The sequence below is a fragment of the Sturnira hondurensis genome, unplaced genomic scaffold (assembly GCF_014824575.4).
Source record: "Sturnira hondurensis isolate 20B ecotype Veracruz unplaced genomic scaffold, ASM1482457v3 Scaffold0004152, whole genome shotgun sequence".
NCBI lineage: Eukaryota > Metazoa > Chordata > Mammalia > Chiroptera > Phyllostomidae > Sturnira > Sturnira hondurensis.
Window position 1 is genome coordinate 7249599 of NW_028076783.1, and position 16820 is coordinate 7266418.

General features: G+C 50.9%; 1 protein-coding gene across 8 annotated transcripts in view; it reads right to left on the reverse strand.

Annotated features, from left to right (window-relative positions):
* Nucleotides 1-316: 316 nt before the first annotated feature.
* Nucleotides 317-16820, reverse strand: part of ABLIM3 (actin binding LIM protein family member 3) — a 103128-nt gene continuing 86624 nt past the window's right edge. For 4 of the 8 annotated variants that reach the window (XM_037044957.1, XM_037044961.1, XM_037044958.1 and 1 more), the window contains 11 exons: nucleotides 16460-16558; nucleotides 15050-15097; nucleotides 13031-13165; nucleotides 11373-11437; nucleotides 9959-10106; nucleotides 8806-8835; nucleotides 8155-8213; nucleotides 6378-6438; nucleotides 5663-5670; nucleotides 5048-5128; nucleotides 317-2429 (listed from right to left, as the gene is read on the reverse strand). In XM_037044957.1, coding sequence (XP_036900852.1) covers nucleotides 2316-2429; nucleotides 5048-5128; nucleotides 5663-5670; nucleotides 6378-6438; nucleotides 8155-8213; nucleotides 8806-8835; nucleotides 9959-10106; nucleotides 11373-11437; nucleotides 13031-13165; nucleotides 15050-15097; nucleotides 16460-16558 — 848 coding nt within the window. In that variant the 3' untranslated portion in view covers nucleotides 317-2315. The remainder of the gene's footprint in view (nucleotides 2430-5047; nucleotides 5129-5662; nucleotides 5671-6377; nucleotides 6439-8154; nucleotides 8214-8805; nucleotides 8836-9958; nucleotides 10107-11372; nucleotides 11438-13030; nucleotides 13166-15049; nucleotides 15098-16459; nucleotides 16559-16820) is intronic. The other 4 variants (XM_037044963.1, XM_037044959.1, XM_037044964.1 and 1 more) reach the window with 2 other exon arrangements.

A 16820-nucleotide genomic window follows, 5' to 3' on the forward strand; every position in this document is an offset into this window, starting at 1 on the left:
CCCTCCACACAGAGCTTGGCTCACTGTTGGTGCTTAATAATGAGGAACTATTACTATTATTGTTATTGTTTTTTGATTATAGACTCTTATTTGTCATTGGAGCATCCTCTACCATCCCGCAGGACCCCATGTTCTGTAGGAATCAATTTGGGTGATGCTAACCTTGTTGAGTTTTCTTATTCTACAGAAGGAGAAACTAAGGCCAAGGGAGAGCCGCTCTCTGGACTCTCTTATTTTGGAAAAATGTACATGGTTCAGCCTCATCCCTTGTCACTTATTTCCACTCCCACTACAAACAACAGAAGGACACAGGTCTGGGTTGAAATCATGTGCCTTTATGGGAAACAGAAATACCCAACAACAATAACAAAAGCCCTTCAAATCGTGCCAAGTTCTCAACCAGTGATAATGAGGCAGTTTCAGTGATTGCGTCTGGCTGGGGCCGTTTCTAAAGGGTCAAGAGAGTTGAAAGACATTGGCCATAAAGAGAAGTAACGGAGAGGGTTGATATTTTAAATGAGAGCATATTAGACCTCCTTTCTGGCTCGGCATCCTTTCACCCTTTTGTTATGGTCTCCTCCCAGCTTACAAAGACATTTCCTGAACTTTGCTCAAATGCAGTCTCTTCCAGAAAGCTCTCCTCATCTGCACCAAATGCATATGCCTATTTAGTAATGTCACAACCATTTTCTCATGCCATCTTCTATCACTTCCACCTCACATCCATCGTGTTTGAGTACATGCCTTACGATACCCATTGTTGGTAGGCATATCCCCCAGACCAGGGCCCATGTTGACCATCTCAGGGCTTCCACCTCCCTCTCCCACTCAGAGCTCAGTATACAAGTGCTCAGCATCAGCAGATGCGCAGTGAGGGTTTGTTGAAGTCAGTTCTACCTTTGCCATGTTATATCACCAGCCTCTTGAGAGTCCTTATTGCCATTTCCACTTAGTCTTCCTTCCTCCAAGACCTCAAAACTGCCTGACTCGAGGCATCTCCAGGAAGGTACAGACCTCACTGAACATCACCAACTCAGGGCAGAAGGTCTGGAAAGGGGAGGAGAGAAGGCTAAGCATTTACCCTGTTCCAGGAGGCAAAGAGGCAAAAGGAAAAGCAGCCCCTGGGGAAATCCAGGATGATCATAAGTGGTGTTGACCAATGCTTCATTTTGGAATCTCATTAAGCAGTCATTTTTCAGAAAGTTTCTGCAGTGAAACTTGGCCACCTTGCAGTGGGTGTCGGGGACTGGTTGGGTTACCTTGCCAGCCCCAGGACCAGCAGGCACAGACCAGGAACCTCTCTTTGGAACATGACCTATGTTGCCTTGAGAGGGTTGTTAGAGGTTGTCTGTCTAGTTGTTCGGTTAGAGCTATGGGGGGAACGTTAGCCCTGCGGTGTGTTGAGTTGTCAGGCACGTAGATTGTAGTAAGGCTGAAGAATACAGCGGCAGTGTGGACCTGCCCTCCAAAGTGGGAAGGGTTTGGAGGTGCTAGGAGCAGTGAGGGAGAGGAGGGTCCCAAGAGGTCCTGCAGCTCCAGTTCTAACAGGTGCCTGCTCTGTCTTCTGCTCCTGGATCCCACTCCTTCCCTCTGGTTCTCCATGTCAGGGGCAGGCAAAGGGGCCGGTTGGAAGTGGTGGAAGAAAAGGAAGTGACTTTTCTTTTCCTACCGTGAGTCATAGACTTGGACCAGGGAGAGGTTAGGATCAAGGGCAGAAGAAGGATTGAAGAGCTGAGGCCCCGCCCACTTCTGTTTACTGCTGTGAGGAGTTGATGTGAGCCCCATACTTCTAACTCCATCCCCCTCAGAGAGCACTGAGCTCCGAATTGTGCGTGACGAGAAACTTCTACGAGGGCTCTGAAAGGTGCTCACTGTCTTTGGGAGGGGGCTGTGGACCCTCCCATGGGAGGGCCCCTCTGGGGCCAATAAGATGTGAAAACCACAAGGTCAACATCCACCCTGGAGACTGGGGAATAGAGCCAAATAACAGACAGAAGAGACTTCTTCAGGCACCTCCGTTAGGAAAGAGGGTTGGACCTTGGGGGACTCAAGTTGGATGTTAGATGTTTCAGTATAAAAAGGATCCTCAGTAAAAGGATGGGCATCCCCTCAAATCCCTTCCCAAACCCCATTGCATTAGAAAAGAGAAAGTAAGGAGCATAAAAATATCTTGATGATGCGGGCTTGCCTGACAGTCCAGAAAAGCGAGTCTCATGGCAGGCAGTGTGTCCCATACACAGGGGATTATACCGAGCTTCAGTATAGAGATTTTACATATATCTTTATATAAACACATATATATTTATAGAGCCTGTCTAGAACAGCCGGGCTTGCTTCTTCAGTTCATTCCTCTTCCAGAGGGCTAGACGGTCAAACTCAGAGATGGTCATGCCAAAGACTTGGTAGAACTCTTCCTGGGATAGGTGGCGCTAAAATGAAGTGGGAGGGGACAGAGGAAAAAACAGCTTCAGGATGTGAGGTGCAGGCGGGGGGGGGGGGGGCAAGTGAGGCAGGAGGGGTCGTGGTGCTTGGCATAGTGTCTGACCCGCAGCAGGTGTGTGATGAATATTTGTTGAATGGATGAATGCATGAATGAATGTTTCATCAGAGGGACCTCTGGAGCTGGTCTGGCTGCAGAGGCTGCTCCTGCTCAAGATTCAGGTGCGACTTATGCTTCACCTAAGTGCCCTAGCTGCATCCTGGTTGACCTCACTCTTCTGCATCCCTACTCCATGCATTCATTCTGTGTTCAGGAGTGTGTATGGATTAATGCAACACCTTTGTCCTTTGGAAGAAAAAGGAGGTGTAGCCAAGATTTTAGGGTGAATTTCCTCTTATTAATGTTTTTACAAATGATCTGGATGGCTGTTCCTCAGGCTGGTCAATGAAACAACACTACTGTTCATATTTCTCCACCCACTGAAATGGCCTTTCATCTCTTTCATATGTGAAAACAAACAGGCCATAAAACGAAACAATGTTCTGAATTCCAGGCCAGTTCCCCCACCCCCACCTCCTCACTGCTCTGCCTATTCTCTCCCACTTCCCAGCAGTCTAGAAGGTTGGTCTATTGTCAAAAGCTTTGAGATCTAGAAATACATGGCACTTGAAATTTGGCAAAATGTTAACAATTGGTGCATTTAGGTGAAGGGTAGATGGATGTTCATTTTACTATTGCAACTTTTTGGGAGTTCTGAAATTTTTCAAAATAAAATCTAAAATTATGTTTCAGGAGAGAAATAGATGGCATATATCCTGCCTGAAAACTTGCTGGAATTGCTGAGATGACCTGTGGGTAGCAATTATATTAGCTAATTGACTCAGTGCAGTCCACTGGTGCTGGGTCCAGGGCAGTGTCCTTCACCCAGTGGTCTCAGCTCAGGCAACATGCTAGACATTCCTGTGAGCATCTGAAAAACACTGATGCCTGAGCTCCTTCCCCAGGCTGCAGTTTAATTGGTCTAGGGTGGAGCCCTGTATTGGTATTTTTAAAAGCACCAGAATTGGTGATTCTGAAGCTTAGGGAAGTTGTGCTTCCCAGGTCTGAGCTTCTGGATGTCCTGGAGGGTGTAGGAGAACAATTGGTCTTCCAGGATGAACATTTCCATCCCTTAATGCTGCCGCTCCCCTGAGCTGCCACGGGAGCTGTCCCCTTCAGCACTGCCAGACACTGGCTCTCACTGCCAGACCCTGGAAGGAGGCCCCAGTTCCACATGTGGGGTGAATTGTCTGCTTCCTTGCTGTTACCCCAGCACGCTAGAGCAGGAAGGACTCATGCAGCTTCCTGAGCCACTGACATCCCTCTCCTCCTGCCCCAACCCTCCCTCTAGGCTGGCTGAATTCCTCGGCTGTCAGGTTAAGGTGGTGCTTGTCCTGCCCCAAGGAGCTCTGAACCTCCTCTCAGAACTAAGCCTGCATTTGATTTTGCAAACACTTCCTGACACCTCTCCCAGTCCAGGCCATGTGGTAGATGACAGACGATCTTTGGCAGGCAGAGGAAATGGATCTGCACACTAGACGGAAGGCTGGGGGTGGCTGGAAGAAGAGGTGAGTGACACATCCTGGGGAAGGCACGGGGAGGTTTGGGGCACAAGCATCACTAACTAGAAGGCAGCCCTGAGGAGGGAGGAGGCTGGCGAGATGGGAAGGGCATTTTGGGGAGAGGCGGGGAGAGGCCCTGGTGTGGAAAGGACAGAGTGTGCTCCTGAGTCAGAAGTGACCAGGCACTGGAACTACACACCAAATATACTGGGTGGTTCAAAAGCCCAGTGCTCCCACTGTGCCTTTATGTATGCTGTTCCCACTGGCATGTCTCTCCATGCCAACCAAACCTTCCCACCTGCAAGTCCAGCTAAATCCTTTCTCTTGGCAGAAGCTGGTCATCTGGCCCAGCCTTAGTGGTCTTCCCTGAATCAGAGTGATCACACATTGGCAGGGTGTTTACTCCCTAAGACACTGCCTGACTCAATGCCAAGGGCTCTTTGCATATTGTTTCATTATGTTACTAGGCTATTGAGGGAAGCATGACAACCACCCCACTTTGTAGAGGAGAGAACTAAGGTTTAGAGAGGTCGTCACTTGGCCAAGCTGCCCACCTAGAGATGGCAGGATCAGGGTGGGAAGTGAGGGTGTCTGACTCAAGACCTCATATTTTTACCTCTGCACAGTGCTGCCACCCACCCTCCTCATTGCAGCACTGGTTTTCTACACAATGCTGCCTAAAACCAGTGCTGAATTTCTTATCAATCAGACTACAGGCCTCTGAGCAGGGACCAAATCTAGCTCTCTTCCTATGTCTGCAGAAGAGTCCCCTCAGGTGGGACACACTGAACCTGTGTAGCACAGATGCTGACTGAATTGAGGAGGCAGCACAGAGCAGCATGGGGCAGCCCTGGGCTAAGTATACTGGGGTGGAGCCTCTGCTTTTTCAACCAGCTGTGTGACCTTAAAGCCATTCATGTCACTGGCCCCTCCTGAGCTGGGTTAGACCAGGCAAGGGCTGGAGTCCCTTTGGACCCAAAGGCTCCTGATCAGTTTCTCCACTGACCTCCAAACGTGTCCGGTCCACATCTTTGGGTAGTCGGTTTCTTCCTCTCGTGGTCACCAGCAGTAGTTCGTAAGGGTAGATCTAGGGAGAAAGGGAGCGGTGGGGTTTGCCGGTTGGGCGAGGGCGGTGGGCTCATCCCTTTGGCCAAATTTTATGTCTGGCCTCCCTCCTCTACCCAAAAAGGGCCGGTGGTTAAAAACTGGAGGGATGGCTGGGTTTGCCTTCCTTGGGGTTGCCTGGCATCCTCAAGCTGCCTTTTCCCAAAGGGCAAGGCCCTAGAGTCCCTTGATCTGCTAGGGATAAGCTTGGTGGCATTTGGTATGAATGTGAGTACAAGGCCTCCTGAATGCAAGTATCTTAAATCTGGTGATTTGGAAGCCTCCAGAAAGTCTCTGAGGTCTATGGGGAACTGTCTGATTTTAGGAGGCAAGAGTCATAGAGAAGGACTTAGGGGAAGTGGGCCTGGGAACTGGATATGCTGCCTTGAGAGGAACCCTGGGGCTGTGTATCGATGTCCCCATTCCCGAATGGATAGTGCTGTTATTCTCCTGCGGGTCCCCAGTGCGGTGGCTCCTAGTGTCTCAGAGACCTCCTGGGTCTGTGGGTCTCCTTTACCTTGTACTCTGTAAAGAGAAAAGACACACAATGGAAACACATTGGTCTTTGCTTTGCATCACTGTACTGGCCTCTGTCTTAGAGACTCTGTCCTTGCTGAATTTGTCCCAAATCAAGTCTGGTAGGAGTACCATGGGTGGCTGGAGAGAGGGGTTGGGCTGATCTAGAGATATGGTTTTAGGGGAAAAATGACCTTTGAGATATTTAGAGGATAAATACGATGAGTCTAAACCACATGATCAATACCCTCCATCTTCTGGGGGGATCCTCCAAAGTTTTAGATGGGCTGCCCTACCCCCCCAGCCTGCTTGTTGGACCTGGGGAAGGCTGGCAGGAGACTGTCCCTGGCAGACAGCCCAAAGCTCATGGAATGTTTGCTGGGAACAGTGTGCATTTGGCTCTGAGTGTTTCCCCGCACCCAAGGCAGACAGGCAACTCTAGCTCAGCAGTACTGGGACAGCAGTGCTCTGGATGGTTCTCGGAACCCAGATGGGGCAGCTGGCCTGGAGATCACCCAAGGCCAGGGATTTGAAAGGATGAGGGGTGAAGAGTGGAAAAGGGAGGGGCTGGGAACTGAAAGGGAGTGGGAACTTGGGATTTGGACGAAGCCCAGCATAGGGCCTGAATGTGTAGCAGTCATTTGTTGAGGGTCATGCTGCAGCCATGAGCAGGGCACTCGTCCCTATGAGTTCCGGGGGGACCCCCCTGCACTCACCTCGCACACCCCAGTTGACGGCATTCATGCTGTCATAGTGGAAGAGGTCTGCACTGGGCGTCTGCAGGGGAGACAGAGCCAGGGCTGGCCTGAGGCAGGCTTGCCGCTGCCTCCTGGGAATACTCGCCTATCCCCAGAAAACAGACCAGGGCCCTTGGGACGGGGCCCCTCGCAGAAGCCTGTCTCAAGTTGGGGTGATTTACCTCACTGCCAAATCTCTAGTGCCCAGGACCGGCACATAATAAGCACTCAGTAAATGTTCACTTATTGGCAAATTACACCCATGCTTTCTTTCATGAGACCTGCTCCGGCAACCCTGTTTAAAAATGCAGGTTGCCCTCTCCTCAAATTCCCAGTTTCCTTTATCTGGCTCAACATTTTCCTCCTTGTCCCCATAGCACTTATTACTTTCTACATCCCATTGAATTTGACTTGTTTGCTATTTACCACCTGTTTTCTGTTTTCTCTACAAAAGTAGAAGCTCTAAGGGGCAGGGGTTTTTGTCTTGCTTGGTCACCAATGTATTCCAGGCACCTGGAGTGCTGCCTGGGGTGTATAAAATACTGATAGTAAGTAACTGCTGTGTGAATGCGTGTTCAGGCTCAGAGTGTGCAGAGGGCCTGTGTGTCCTTCAGCAGGGCAGGCTTATTAACACCAGCTGCCTTTCTCCAGTGGTGCTCACATCCCTTTTGTGTGCTTGACACTGCCACAGAATAACGGGTCTCCGGCTTCCACTTCTGTCCTTCTGTAGTCTCTAGTCTATACAGCGGTGGACAGACCCATTACACATCTGAGTCAGGTCACACGGCACAGTTACTGGAAACCCTCAGAAGTCCTTATGGGCATGCAGGGCCCCACTGACCCTCTGGTCAGGCTTCATCCCCACACTTACTCCATGCCAGCCATGCGTCCTCCCCATCCAGGGCCCTTGACATTGTCCTACCCTCTATCTGGATGGCTCTTGCTGGTATTCAAGCAGTGAGGTCCCTCTGAGTCCTCAGAACTTGCTTAGATCCACCCCCTGCAGACTGCCTTCTTTCCCTGCCCTGAGGCTTTGAGTTCCATCTCAGCACTTATGATTACCTGACTGCAAATCACACCCTTTCTTGCTGGTTGCCTGTCTCCGCAACTAGAACTGAAGCTCCCTGGGAACAGCAACTTTATTCACTGCAAGACCCCCAGCACCCAGGACAGTGCCTGGCACTTAGTAGGTGCTCAGTTAATAAACATCTACCTCAATGTTTCTGCTTTCTCCCATCATCTGTCCAGTCACGCAGCTCTTCTTCTTGCTAATATTTTTTTATTCTTTTTTGGTCCCGAAACCAGCTCACAGTTTCTGTGAAGGTTTTGTACAGCCGGCCACTGAAGGGCTCAGAGGGCTCCAAGCCATGTCAGGCAAGTGGAGCAGGCAGCCGGGTGTGGCTGTGGGCTTGGGTCCTGGCTCTTTACTTACTGGGTGTGAGACTGAGCAACCCTCCCCCTCCCCACTCCGCTCCAGGCCTCCATAGTAACTGCCTCGCAGGGTAAATGCGTTAGCACTTGTACAGTGCTTAGCACAGTGCTAGGCATCTGCCAGCCCCTCCCATGGGGGCGGGCACCTTAACACTACAGGGAGGACAGCCATCATTGCCTTGGGTTCCTTCAGTTAGTCCACCTCTAGCCCCAAGGCCTTTGCCAGGGTTCCACCCCTTAGTAATCACCGTAATCGCCACAGTAGGGAACTAATGCTGGAATTGCCAACACTGTGGGGGCAATGGCCCTGCATGGCCTCTCTTACCCTGTGAAGCCCATTTCTTCTGTAGGCAGGCAGGGAGGCAGACTTGGAGATGAGGGGATCTGAAGAGAAGGAGCCAAACAGTCACTAGGGGCCCCAGGCCGGGGGACCCTCTCCCTAAGCTCATCTGGCTGCAAATGGCCAATATTGCCCCCTAACTCCAAGGTGAAGTGGCCGTAGTGGGGGGCCTCTAGATCCTTCCACTGCTCTCTAGGTTTATAACTGATCGTCTTAGAGGCACCTCCCCCGGCAGAATTCTAGCCCCACCCCAAGCACCCGTTCACAGGGTCTTCTGCCTTGTCTTGCACATATCTAGCCTTTTATGAGGCACTCCTCTCCTGGCCACAGGGTGGCTCTGGACAAAGGCTCTGGAATTGGACTTGAGCTTGAAACCCAGATGGGCAAGCTCTCACATGGGTGGAAGAGGCGCACACTCTTTCTTTCCTGCTGGGACCTATTGGGCGTGTCAACCCTGGTTCTAGAACCAAAAGTTGAGGCCTACCAACTGACAAACACAATGGGTGGACTGTTTGAGAAGAGGACTGTGCTGGGATATCCACACTATCTGCTTATCATAACTACAGGAGACCTGCGCAGGCTCAGTTTGTCCTTCACAGGACATCCTGGGCTGAAGGTGGGGCAGGCAGAACATACCACTGTCAGCCAGGTAGTGGGACCGAGGGGCTGCAAGAGAGAAGAGCCAGAGATCAGTGTTCATAGGGACAGACAGACATGTGGATAGTTAATGGAGCAAACAGGCATGACTCCCATACCCGGGCCACCCTGGCTGGAGGGGCGGAGGGGCCTCTTTCATTACCTCCTTTCCCACTGGTCAGTTTCCAATCATTGTACTTGCACCTAATCCTCATGCCCCCTCCCAGCTCCTAGCCCAGCAACTGGCGCACAGCAGGAGCTCTGCGGTATCTGCTGCACCGATGCGGCCGGGTGGAGCTGTGTTTTGAGCAGTTCAGGTGGCACACTGCACAGAGCCCAGAGGAGGGGTTGAATACTGTGCCTCACTGTTCAAACAGGGAACTAGGCCCCTCAGTTCATCCTGGCTCTGCTTTAGGTAGTTACCTAACTTCTACAAGTTTCTTAATCATGCTTCCGTTTCCTTATCTGTAAAGTGGGGAGGGAAGATGTCTCCTTTATAAGGTGATTGTGAAGAATATATGACAGTACAGAAAGGTACTAGCACAGTGTCTGGCACATAGGAGACACTGAATAAAACTGGACGTATCATCATTACAGCCCCATCATCTTTAATCTCACCCAGAGTCAAGGTGATTATCCTTGATTAAGTTACTATCCATCAACTATTGGTCTGCATCCATCAAGTATTGACAAGTGTGTCAAGGTGATTTTATTCTTGACCAGGTTATTATCCCCCAAGTATTGACTTGAGACAGGATTTCCTGGCGGGACTGGCTCCCACAGGGGTAGTAAGGACAGGAGGGAGATGGCACATGCATGTGCCCAGGGACAGGGAGGAGATTAGAGTGAGAGACTCTCAGGGCAAAGTGCTTGACCCAATGCCCTGCTTGTGTATCTCCAAGTGATGGGAGGCTCACTACCTCAAGAGGTAGTACCTTATATCCTCAAGCCATTCAAATGATTAGAAGATCATTGGAAGTCACTGCTTCAGATACCCAAGAAGCAGAATCAACTGCTCAGGGCAGAGCATGGTCTTACTTAGTGTTCCACACAGCCCCTTGCCAAGTCTGTATTCTAGAACCAGGTGAGACTGTAGGAGTTCAGATTCATTGACGGAGCAGGGAGGTAAAAGCCCACATCCAGAGGCACTTACAGCCATTGAGGGACATGTCATAGCCAGCCGTGTGCAGGGCCTCCCGGCTGCTGGTGGAGCTCCTGGGCGGGGTCCAGGGATCTGCGTAGGAGCTGGACCGGGCCTTCATCTCCTCTTTCAGAATCAGCCGGCCAATTCCACTCTGCAACTGGGCGATGGAGGAGCAGCAAGATGAAGTTAGAAGGAAGAAGAGAGCACTGAGGTGGAACAGGCTTAGGAAAGGATGAGTGAAGGGACTCTCTCTGGTGACCCTCTGTCTTTTTGCTTCCCAGTGTCCCTCCCTCCTTGCAGCACCCATGTTTCTTTTTGGGAGTTCATCTTTCTTTCACAAGTGGCCCTCTGGCCTGGCTGGGACTCTGACAGTGGCACAAAAAGCAGGTCTGGCCAGCGACAGGACTGCATTGCCTTGGCCACAGTGATTGGTGGAGTGATGGGCAGGCGGCTCCAGCTGGGCTGGGAGCACCTTCCCTGGGACTCTGGTTGGAGTCCCTAGCACCCATCTTTCAAAAGAAGTTTTTTTAGAGAGGTGAAATTCATATAATATAAACTTAACTATTTTAAAATGAACAATCCAGTGGCATTTAGTATAACTATCATCTCTCTAGTTCCAAAACTTTTTTATCACCTGCAAAAAGACCCTGTACCCAGTAAGCAGTCACTTATTTCCCTCTCTTCCTGGTCCCTGGTCATCACCAATTTAAATTCTGTCTTTACAGATTTATCTATTCTGGATATTTCATATGAATGAGATTATACAATATGTAGGCTTTTGTGTCTGGGTTCTTTCACTAAGCATAATGTTTTTGAGGTTTATCCACATTGTGGTACATATCAGGACTTCATTCCTTTTTATGGCTGAATAATATTCCACTATATGGATATACCACACTTAAAATCCATTTGTGAGCTGATGGACATTCAGGTTACTCCCAGCTTTTGGCTGGTGTGAGTAGTGCTGTTATGAACAGGTGTGCACATATGTTGGAGAACCAGTTTTCAGTTCTTCTGGGTATATACCTCTAGGTGAAGTTGCTGGATCACATGGTAACTCTACATTTAACTTTTTGAGGAGCCACCAAGTTTTCCCCAGCAGTGGTACTGCCTTCCACTCCCGCTGGCCATGCACGAGAGCCGCAGGCACCCACTTGCCATGATGTGAAAAGAACCTGCCTGAGCATGAGGCCAGTGCAGAGGCAAACCTGCACAAGTGCAGAGAGAGACAATGTCCCTATGGCAGTTTGAGCAGCTGGATCTAGTTAGACCTGAAGATAATCTGACCATTTGACTTTTCAGTTCTGCCATTTCTTCTTTCCATCAAAGAGTGAGTTTGAATTTGATTTCTGTCACTTGCAAATGACAATGTCCTCAGTAATGAACCCTTTAAGCATCTCATTCAGAGGTATGGCTGGCTCACCTTGTGCATGCTGCGGTCAAAGTCGTCCTCCTCTCCTCCAGATGAGAACCTTCGGGCTCGGGGCACTGCCAAAAGACAGTTAGGTGCCAAAAGACAGTTAGGTGCCAAAAGACACATGCACCTCTGCTGCATGTGTGCCCCTGTCAGGCTGCTCTGGAGGGAGGCCACAAGGGGCAGCAGAGGAGCTGGGACAGGTAGGGGTTTCCTCCATGCACCACCACTTTCTAGCTGAGTGACACTGCACAGGTGTACTTGGTGAGTGACCTGCCACTCCCTAACCACAGGCCTCCCTGAATGGAGGTGCCCAGCACCCCTTTCCATTCTTGGCCCATGAGGTGCACGTGAAGCTGCTGCCCAGAGCTAACCAGCCACCATGCTGGGATTCTGCCTGATGCTGGTGGGAGAGAGAAGTCCTTCTTCTGCCCAGTAGGAAGTAAGCCTGGACCTGATGGAGCTCACTTTGCTGTGATGAGGGCAAAGTCAGCCTGAGAATGGAGCAACCCAATACAGGGAGCAGGACAAGCCCTGAAGATGTCCACTCACCTCTAGATCCTGTTGTGCCACAAAAACTTTGAGTCACATGATCAAGAAAATCCCTAATTTGGCCTCAGTCATTCGGAATTGGTTTTTCTTTCTTTCTTTTGTTTGTATGTTTGTGATTGAAACAGTGTCATCTATGATCGCCCTCTCCCCCCATGCCTGCTGGGTGTGGTCTTTCCTGCCTGTGCAGCCTCTGAACACTTAACACTTATGGACACTTGTCACTGTCCACTTTGCGTTACCGTCAGGCTGGTGTCTCATCTCCTTTCTAAATGGAGACTTCCTTGAGGGTAGGGAAGGGGTAGTGTCATCTCAACTCCTCAGAAGCTTTGCTTAGAAAGCACAGTCTATTAGTAAAGGTATGTATTGAATCAAATGGCACTTGATAAAAATTCCTTGCCATACCGGAAAGAAATAGCTTGGGATGCCTGATTGGTGGGAGTTGCACCTTGAGGACCACTAGAACCTCTTGTCAGGGTTCCCACAAGCACCTCCCATCTGCTACACCCTCCCCTTTCAGTCCTCTAAACCAGTGTCCACCCCACGGCCCAAGCAGCATCTTACAAACACAAGTCTGATCGTGCCATCACTTTGAATGGCTTCTTGCTGTTTAGGGTGAGGACCAAACCCACATTGCCTGGTGGGATCTGGCCCCTCATCACCTTCCCCACCCCACTCTAAGCTCAAAGTTAAGGTGACAGCCTTTTCTTTCCTTGGTGGCACTCACCCTCCCATCCTGGGTCTTTGCAGGTGCGTTTCTACACTCAGTGGGCTTGCCTCCTCCTTACTCTTCCTGTAGCAGCAGAGGCTGCATCTGACCAGGCTTTGTCATCTCTAGGCCGAAGTGCAGGCCCCTGTCATCAGCTCTCCTGCCTCCTGTTTATCTCCTCCTGTATATCTCCTTCCTCTCTAGTTAGGACCCAGTTTTCTCCACAAGGGCAAGGACATGGCCTAGTCTGTTTGTCAGTGCTTACTTAGGGTCCATGGCTGGCCCTCAAAACATGTTTGCTGAATGAATAAATGACTGATCAAGTGAAGGAGTGGGTGACTGTCCTGGCCCCTTGCATCCCTGGTGTAGGTGACAGGGCTCTGGCCTTGTCTCCCGTGAGGCACACTACCTTTTGGGGAGCCATGGTAGGTCCAATACTCAGACTCTGTAGCATAGTAGGGGTCTGGAGAGTAGGCTGGACTATACTTAGAGGCCTGGCTGATGTCTTCACTTGTTTTGCTCTTAGTTGCTGTTGACAAATCACCTGCAAAGGACCAAAAAGAGAGAGTTTCAGGGAGGCAGAGCGTTCTAGATTAGTGTCCTCTACACTCTTTCCCATGTCTCAGCCAGCCTGCAGCCCAGGAGGGTGGGGCCACTTTAAGGCCAGGGTCTGGGGTATGGAGAGCACTGGACTGGGAAAGTACTGAGTCCGAGGCTCGCATTTGCCTCTTGGCTGAACAGCAGAGAGGGGAAGGCACTTGCTCAGGACCACAGAGCAAGTGAGCCCAGAACTGGATCAGGCCCTAGCTTAGGACTCCTACCACATTCTATGGACTCCCCAGGGTGCTCCTAAGTGAACACATACTAAGGCCATGGCTTCTTCAAGTAAGACTAGATGTGTCTCAGCTGAGCCCTTGCCCTAGGCTTCCTTCCCCTCCAGAAGCCTGCCTTGTTGTGGACAGGAGCCACATCTATGGTGGGAGTTGGCCAGCGGGGCCATGCGGCATGTTGAGTAAGATCAGCCTTCTCACCCTGAAATGCCAAATCTTTCCTGGGGAGATTATGTGGCTTGAAGGAGGGAGCACTGGACAGGGAGTCAGCAACACTGGGTTCTGCTCCCAGCTCTGCCACTTAACTCACTTGTAAATGCTGGGAAAATCCTGCCCCTCTCTGCCTCAGTTTCCCCTTTTGTGAGCATTAGAATTGGTCTGTTGGCTCAGGTGCCATCCAGCTTCAAGATTTCACGTGAATTCCACAGCATGGGGTGAACATCCAACCTACTGCAGCCATAAAACCTTCTGGACGGTGACTTTAGCATGTGCCAGACTGGCTAGAGGCTGACCTGGGCAGAGAGAGGCCTGGGGAAATGAGCTTGGCTTCAGGGTAATTTCTCAGGGGAGAAGCCATAGGGACAAAGTCAACACTCTGGGCAGTCAGGCACTCTGGGCAGCCAGGGCTGCAGAGGTCCTGGGATCGCCCTCAACCAGCTCTAGGCTTCGAGCTGAGCGCCTCCCTCCCCCCCACCCCCCACTGCCCCAGCAGCACTTGCTCCCAAAGCTCCAATTCTCTTTGATATGGGTCCCACCCCAGTTAATCTCATTCAGCTCTTTCATCTGCCCTCTAATCCACTCAAACCACCTCCACCCCAGACTCCCGCTTTGGTGCTGCCCTTCAGGGTCATCTGGGAAGTCCCACGCAGTCCTGAGGGTTTTGGATCTGGGAGCCTTTTCTGGATATAAAGTCAAATTAACTTTTTCAGGGTTGGTGACTCTCTGTGTCCACTTGGGGCACATGGTATGACCTCTACACCCACACATAGACATGTACACGCTCACAGACCCCCCTCGATCCCTGCCCAGCCCCTCCAAAATCGAGGACATTTGTCTAAATTATTAGTACTCAGAGCCACTATTAATACTTGTATTTCCCCTTCCACCAGCTTGGTGAGTTCAGATCTAAACACAGCTGCTTCTGATGGCTCATGCTCCACTAACCCCGTCACCCAGTAGACCCATAGGCACATAAAAGTGACAGGGTGGCAGCTGTGCCTCTGCACCCTCCACTAAGAGATACACTTATTCAAATTAGGCGCAATAAATGCTTCTGTAAGAGCCATCAGTTCTCAGTGCCGAGTGACTGGGTGTCGCTGTCCTGGGTGCACCTCTCCCAGGGGTATGCTGATGAGGGATTTAGGACGCCCTGTATCTCATGCCATGGGACTTAGGGAAGGGTTGGGGGTTGGGGAGATGGTAGCAAAGGATTTAGGGGGTATGAGGCCTTCCTTGACCTTTTAAAATGTCACCAAATTTTTCTCCAATATCACCTGAAGTGATGGGGGGCAGTCAACACAGCCTTGAGAGCCATCTGCACAGACGTTAACTGCCCCACATCCCTTGCCTGGCCATGCCCTCTCTGCCTCCAACCGTACCATGCCGTTTGTAGATCGGGGGTTTCCGGTAGATGTTACTTTCTCCAGCTGCCAGACAGACCCAGAAGAGACAGTAGGGAGGAGAGAGAGAGAGAGAGACAGGAAAAAAAGGAGACAGCAGTTGGTCAGTTGATCTCAGAAGAGAGAGATGGTCAGCAAGTTTTCCCAAGTGTTCACCATCTTTTCCCTGGTGGACTTCCTCTTCCAAAGCTGAACTTCCAACCTCATACCATTGGGTTCCAAAAAGGGTGAGGGGAAATGGGTGGATTCAAATGGTCCTGAGGAAGGGACTTGGGGCTTGAATGGTGGGCATGCAGGCAAAAGGTAGGCATGTGCTCAGCAGAACCCCATGCAGGAAGGTGTCCACTGCCTCCACCCAGCGACCAGGCCTCATTCCATGTGAAAGTGCCCAGAATGCTGCAGCCATGGTTCAACACGACCCCTCTCACTTCCTCAAAAACAGACAGGATGGGCCCTCTCTGGGGCATCTGAGAAAGGTGTAGGTGAAACAGCAGGATGAGCTCCTGAGGAAAAGTGGGACAGGAGGGAAAACCTGGGCCCAGAGTCGGGAGACTAGTCTAGGCCCAGCTGTGCCATAATTCAGAATGAGATCTTGTCTAAATCACTCCTGCAGGGTCACCTGTCACTGTCCCTCATGCCCACTACCTCTAGCCACACTGGCCTGCAGCCGGTTCAGTGTTTCAGGGCCTTTGTCCTTGCCGTTTTTCCCTAGAATCTTCACAAAAATGTTTCTTCCTCATCTTTTGGCTTCAATGTCACTGCCTCCAAGAAGCCCTTCCTGACTACCTCACCTAGCCCAGCCTCCCCCACCCTAGTCTCTCTGTCACACACCCTGTTTTCTTATGTTTCCAGCACCTGCCACTGCCTGAAATCACCCTTTTACTCATTTGTTTACTCATTGATGACCTCCCTCCCCACACTGGGACATAAACACCATGAAGGCAGGATCTGGGCTGGTTTAAGCACGACTGCAGACTCAGGAGCCAGAGGAGAGCCTGGCTGTAGAGAAGAAGTAACAGGCTCACAGAAACTGAGTAACTGGCCTGAGATCATCAGCTTACACATAAGAAGCAGGATGGAGATTTGGTCCCAAGAGTTTTGATGCAGAAGTCCCTTATTTTCAGTCTGATCACAGCTGTGTCCCACCATGGCCCCTAGACATCTCAGGCACTTCCCTGGGATGCTGCCTGGCAGCTTCCTGACCAAGGCCGATTCTATCAAGTGAGTGGACTGAAAACTGTGGGTATGTTGGGGCCGGAGGGTGGATTACTTAGAGTGACTGGTTAGGGAGGGTCCCTAGGAACCAGATTCTCCTTGGTGCCAGTGCAGGGTGCCTGGCGATCCCGTGAAGCATGCATCCATGCTGGGCATTCTGGGCTGGCAGCCTACCTGGGATGTGAAAGTGCTTGGGAGCCTGGTAAGAGGTTGGAGTGGAGGACCTCACATCTAACTGGCTATGGTATGGAGAGCTCCGGCCGCTCTCAGGCCCTGGAGCACGCAGGCAGCGGTCCCCAGAGAGAAGAGAGGCAGAGAAAACAGGCATTAACGTGGCGATGGTTCAGGCAGCAGTAAGGTGATGACGGCCAGGACAGTGGGGAGGCGGCTGTGCGCTCATGCACTATTGGCAGGAACAGGTGTAGCACTGTTTTCTAGCTCCACCCCAAAGTCAGAATTTGTGGGTTGTAAGAGTCAACTCCACCAAGCTTCAGGAAGGCATTTTTACCCCACCCTTCCCACCTACCTCCTCCCT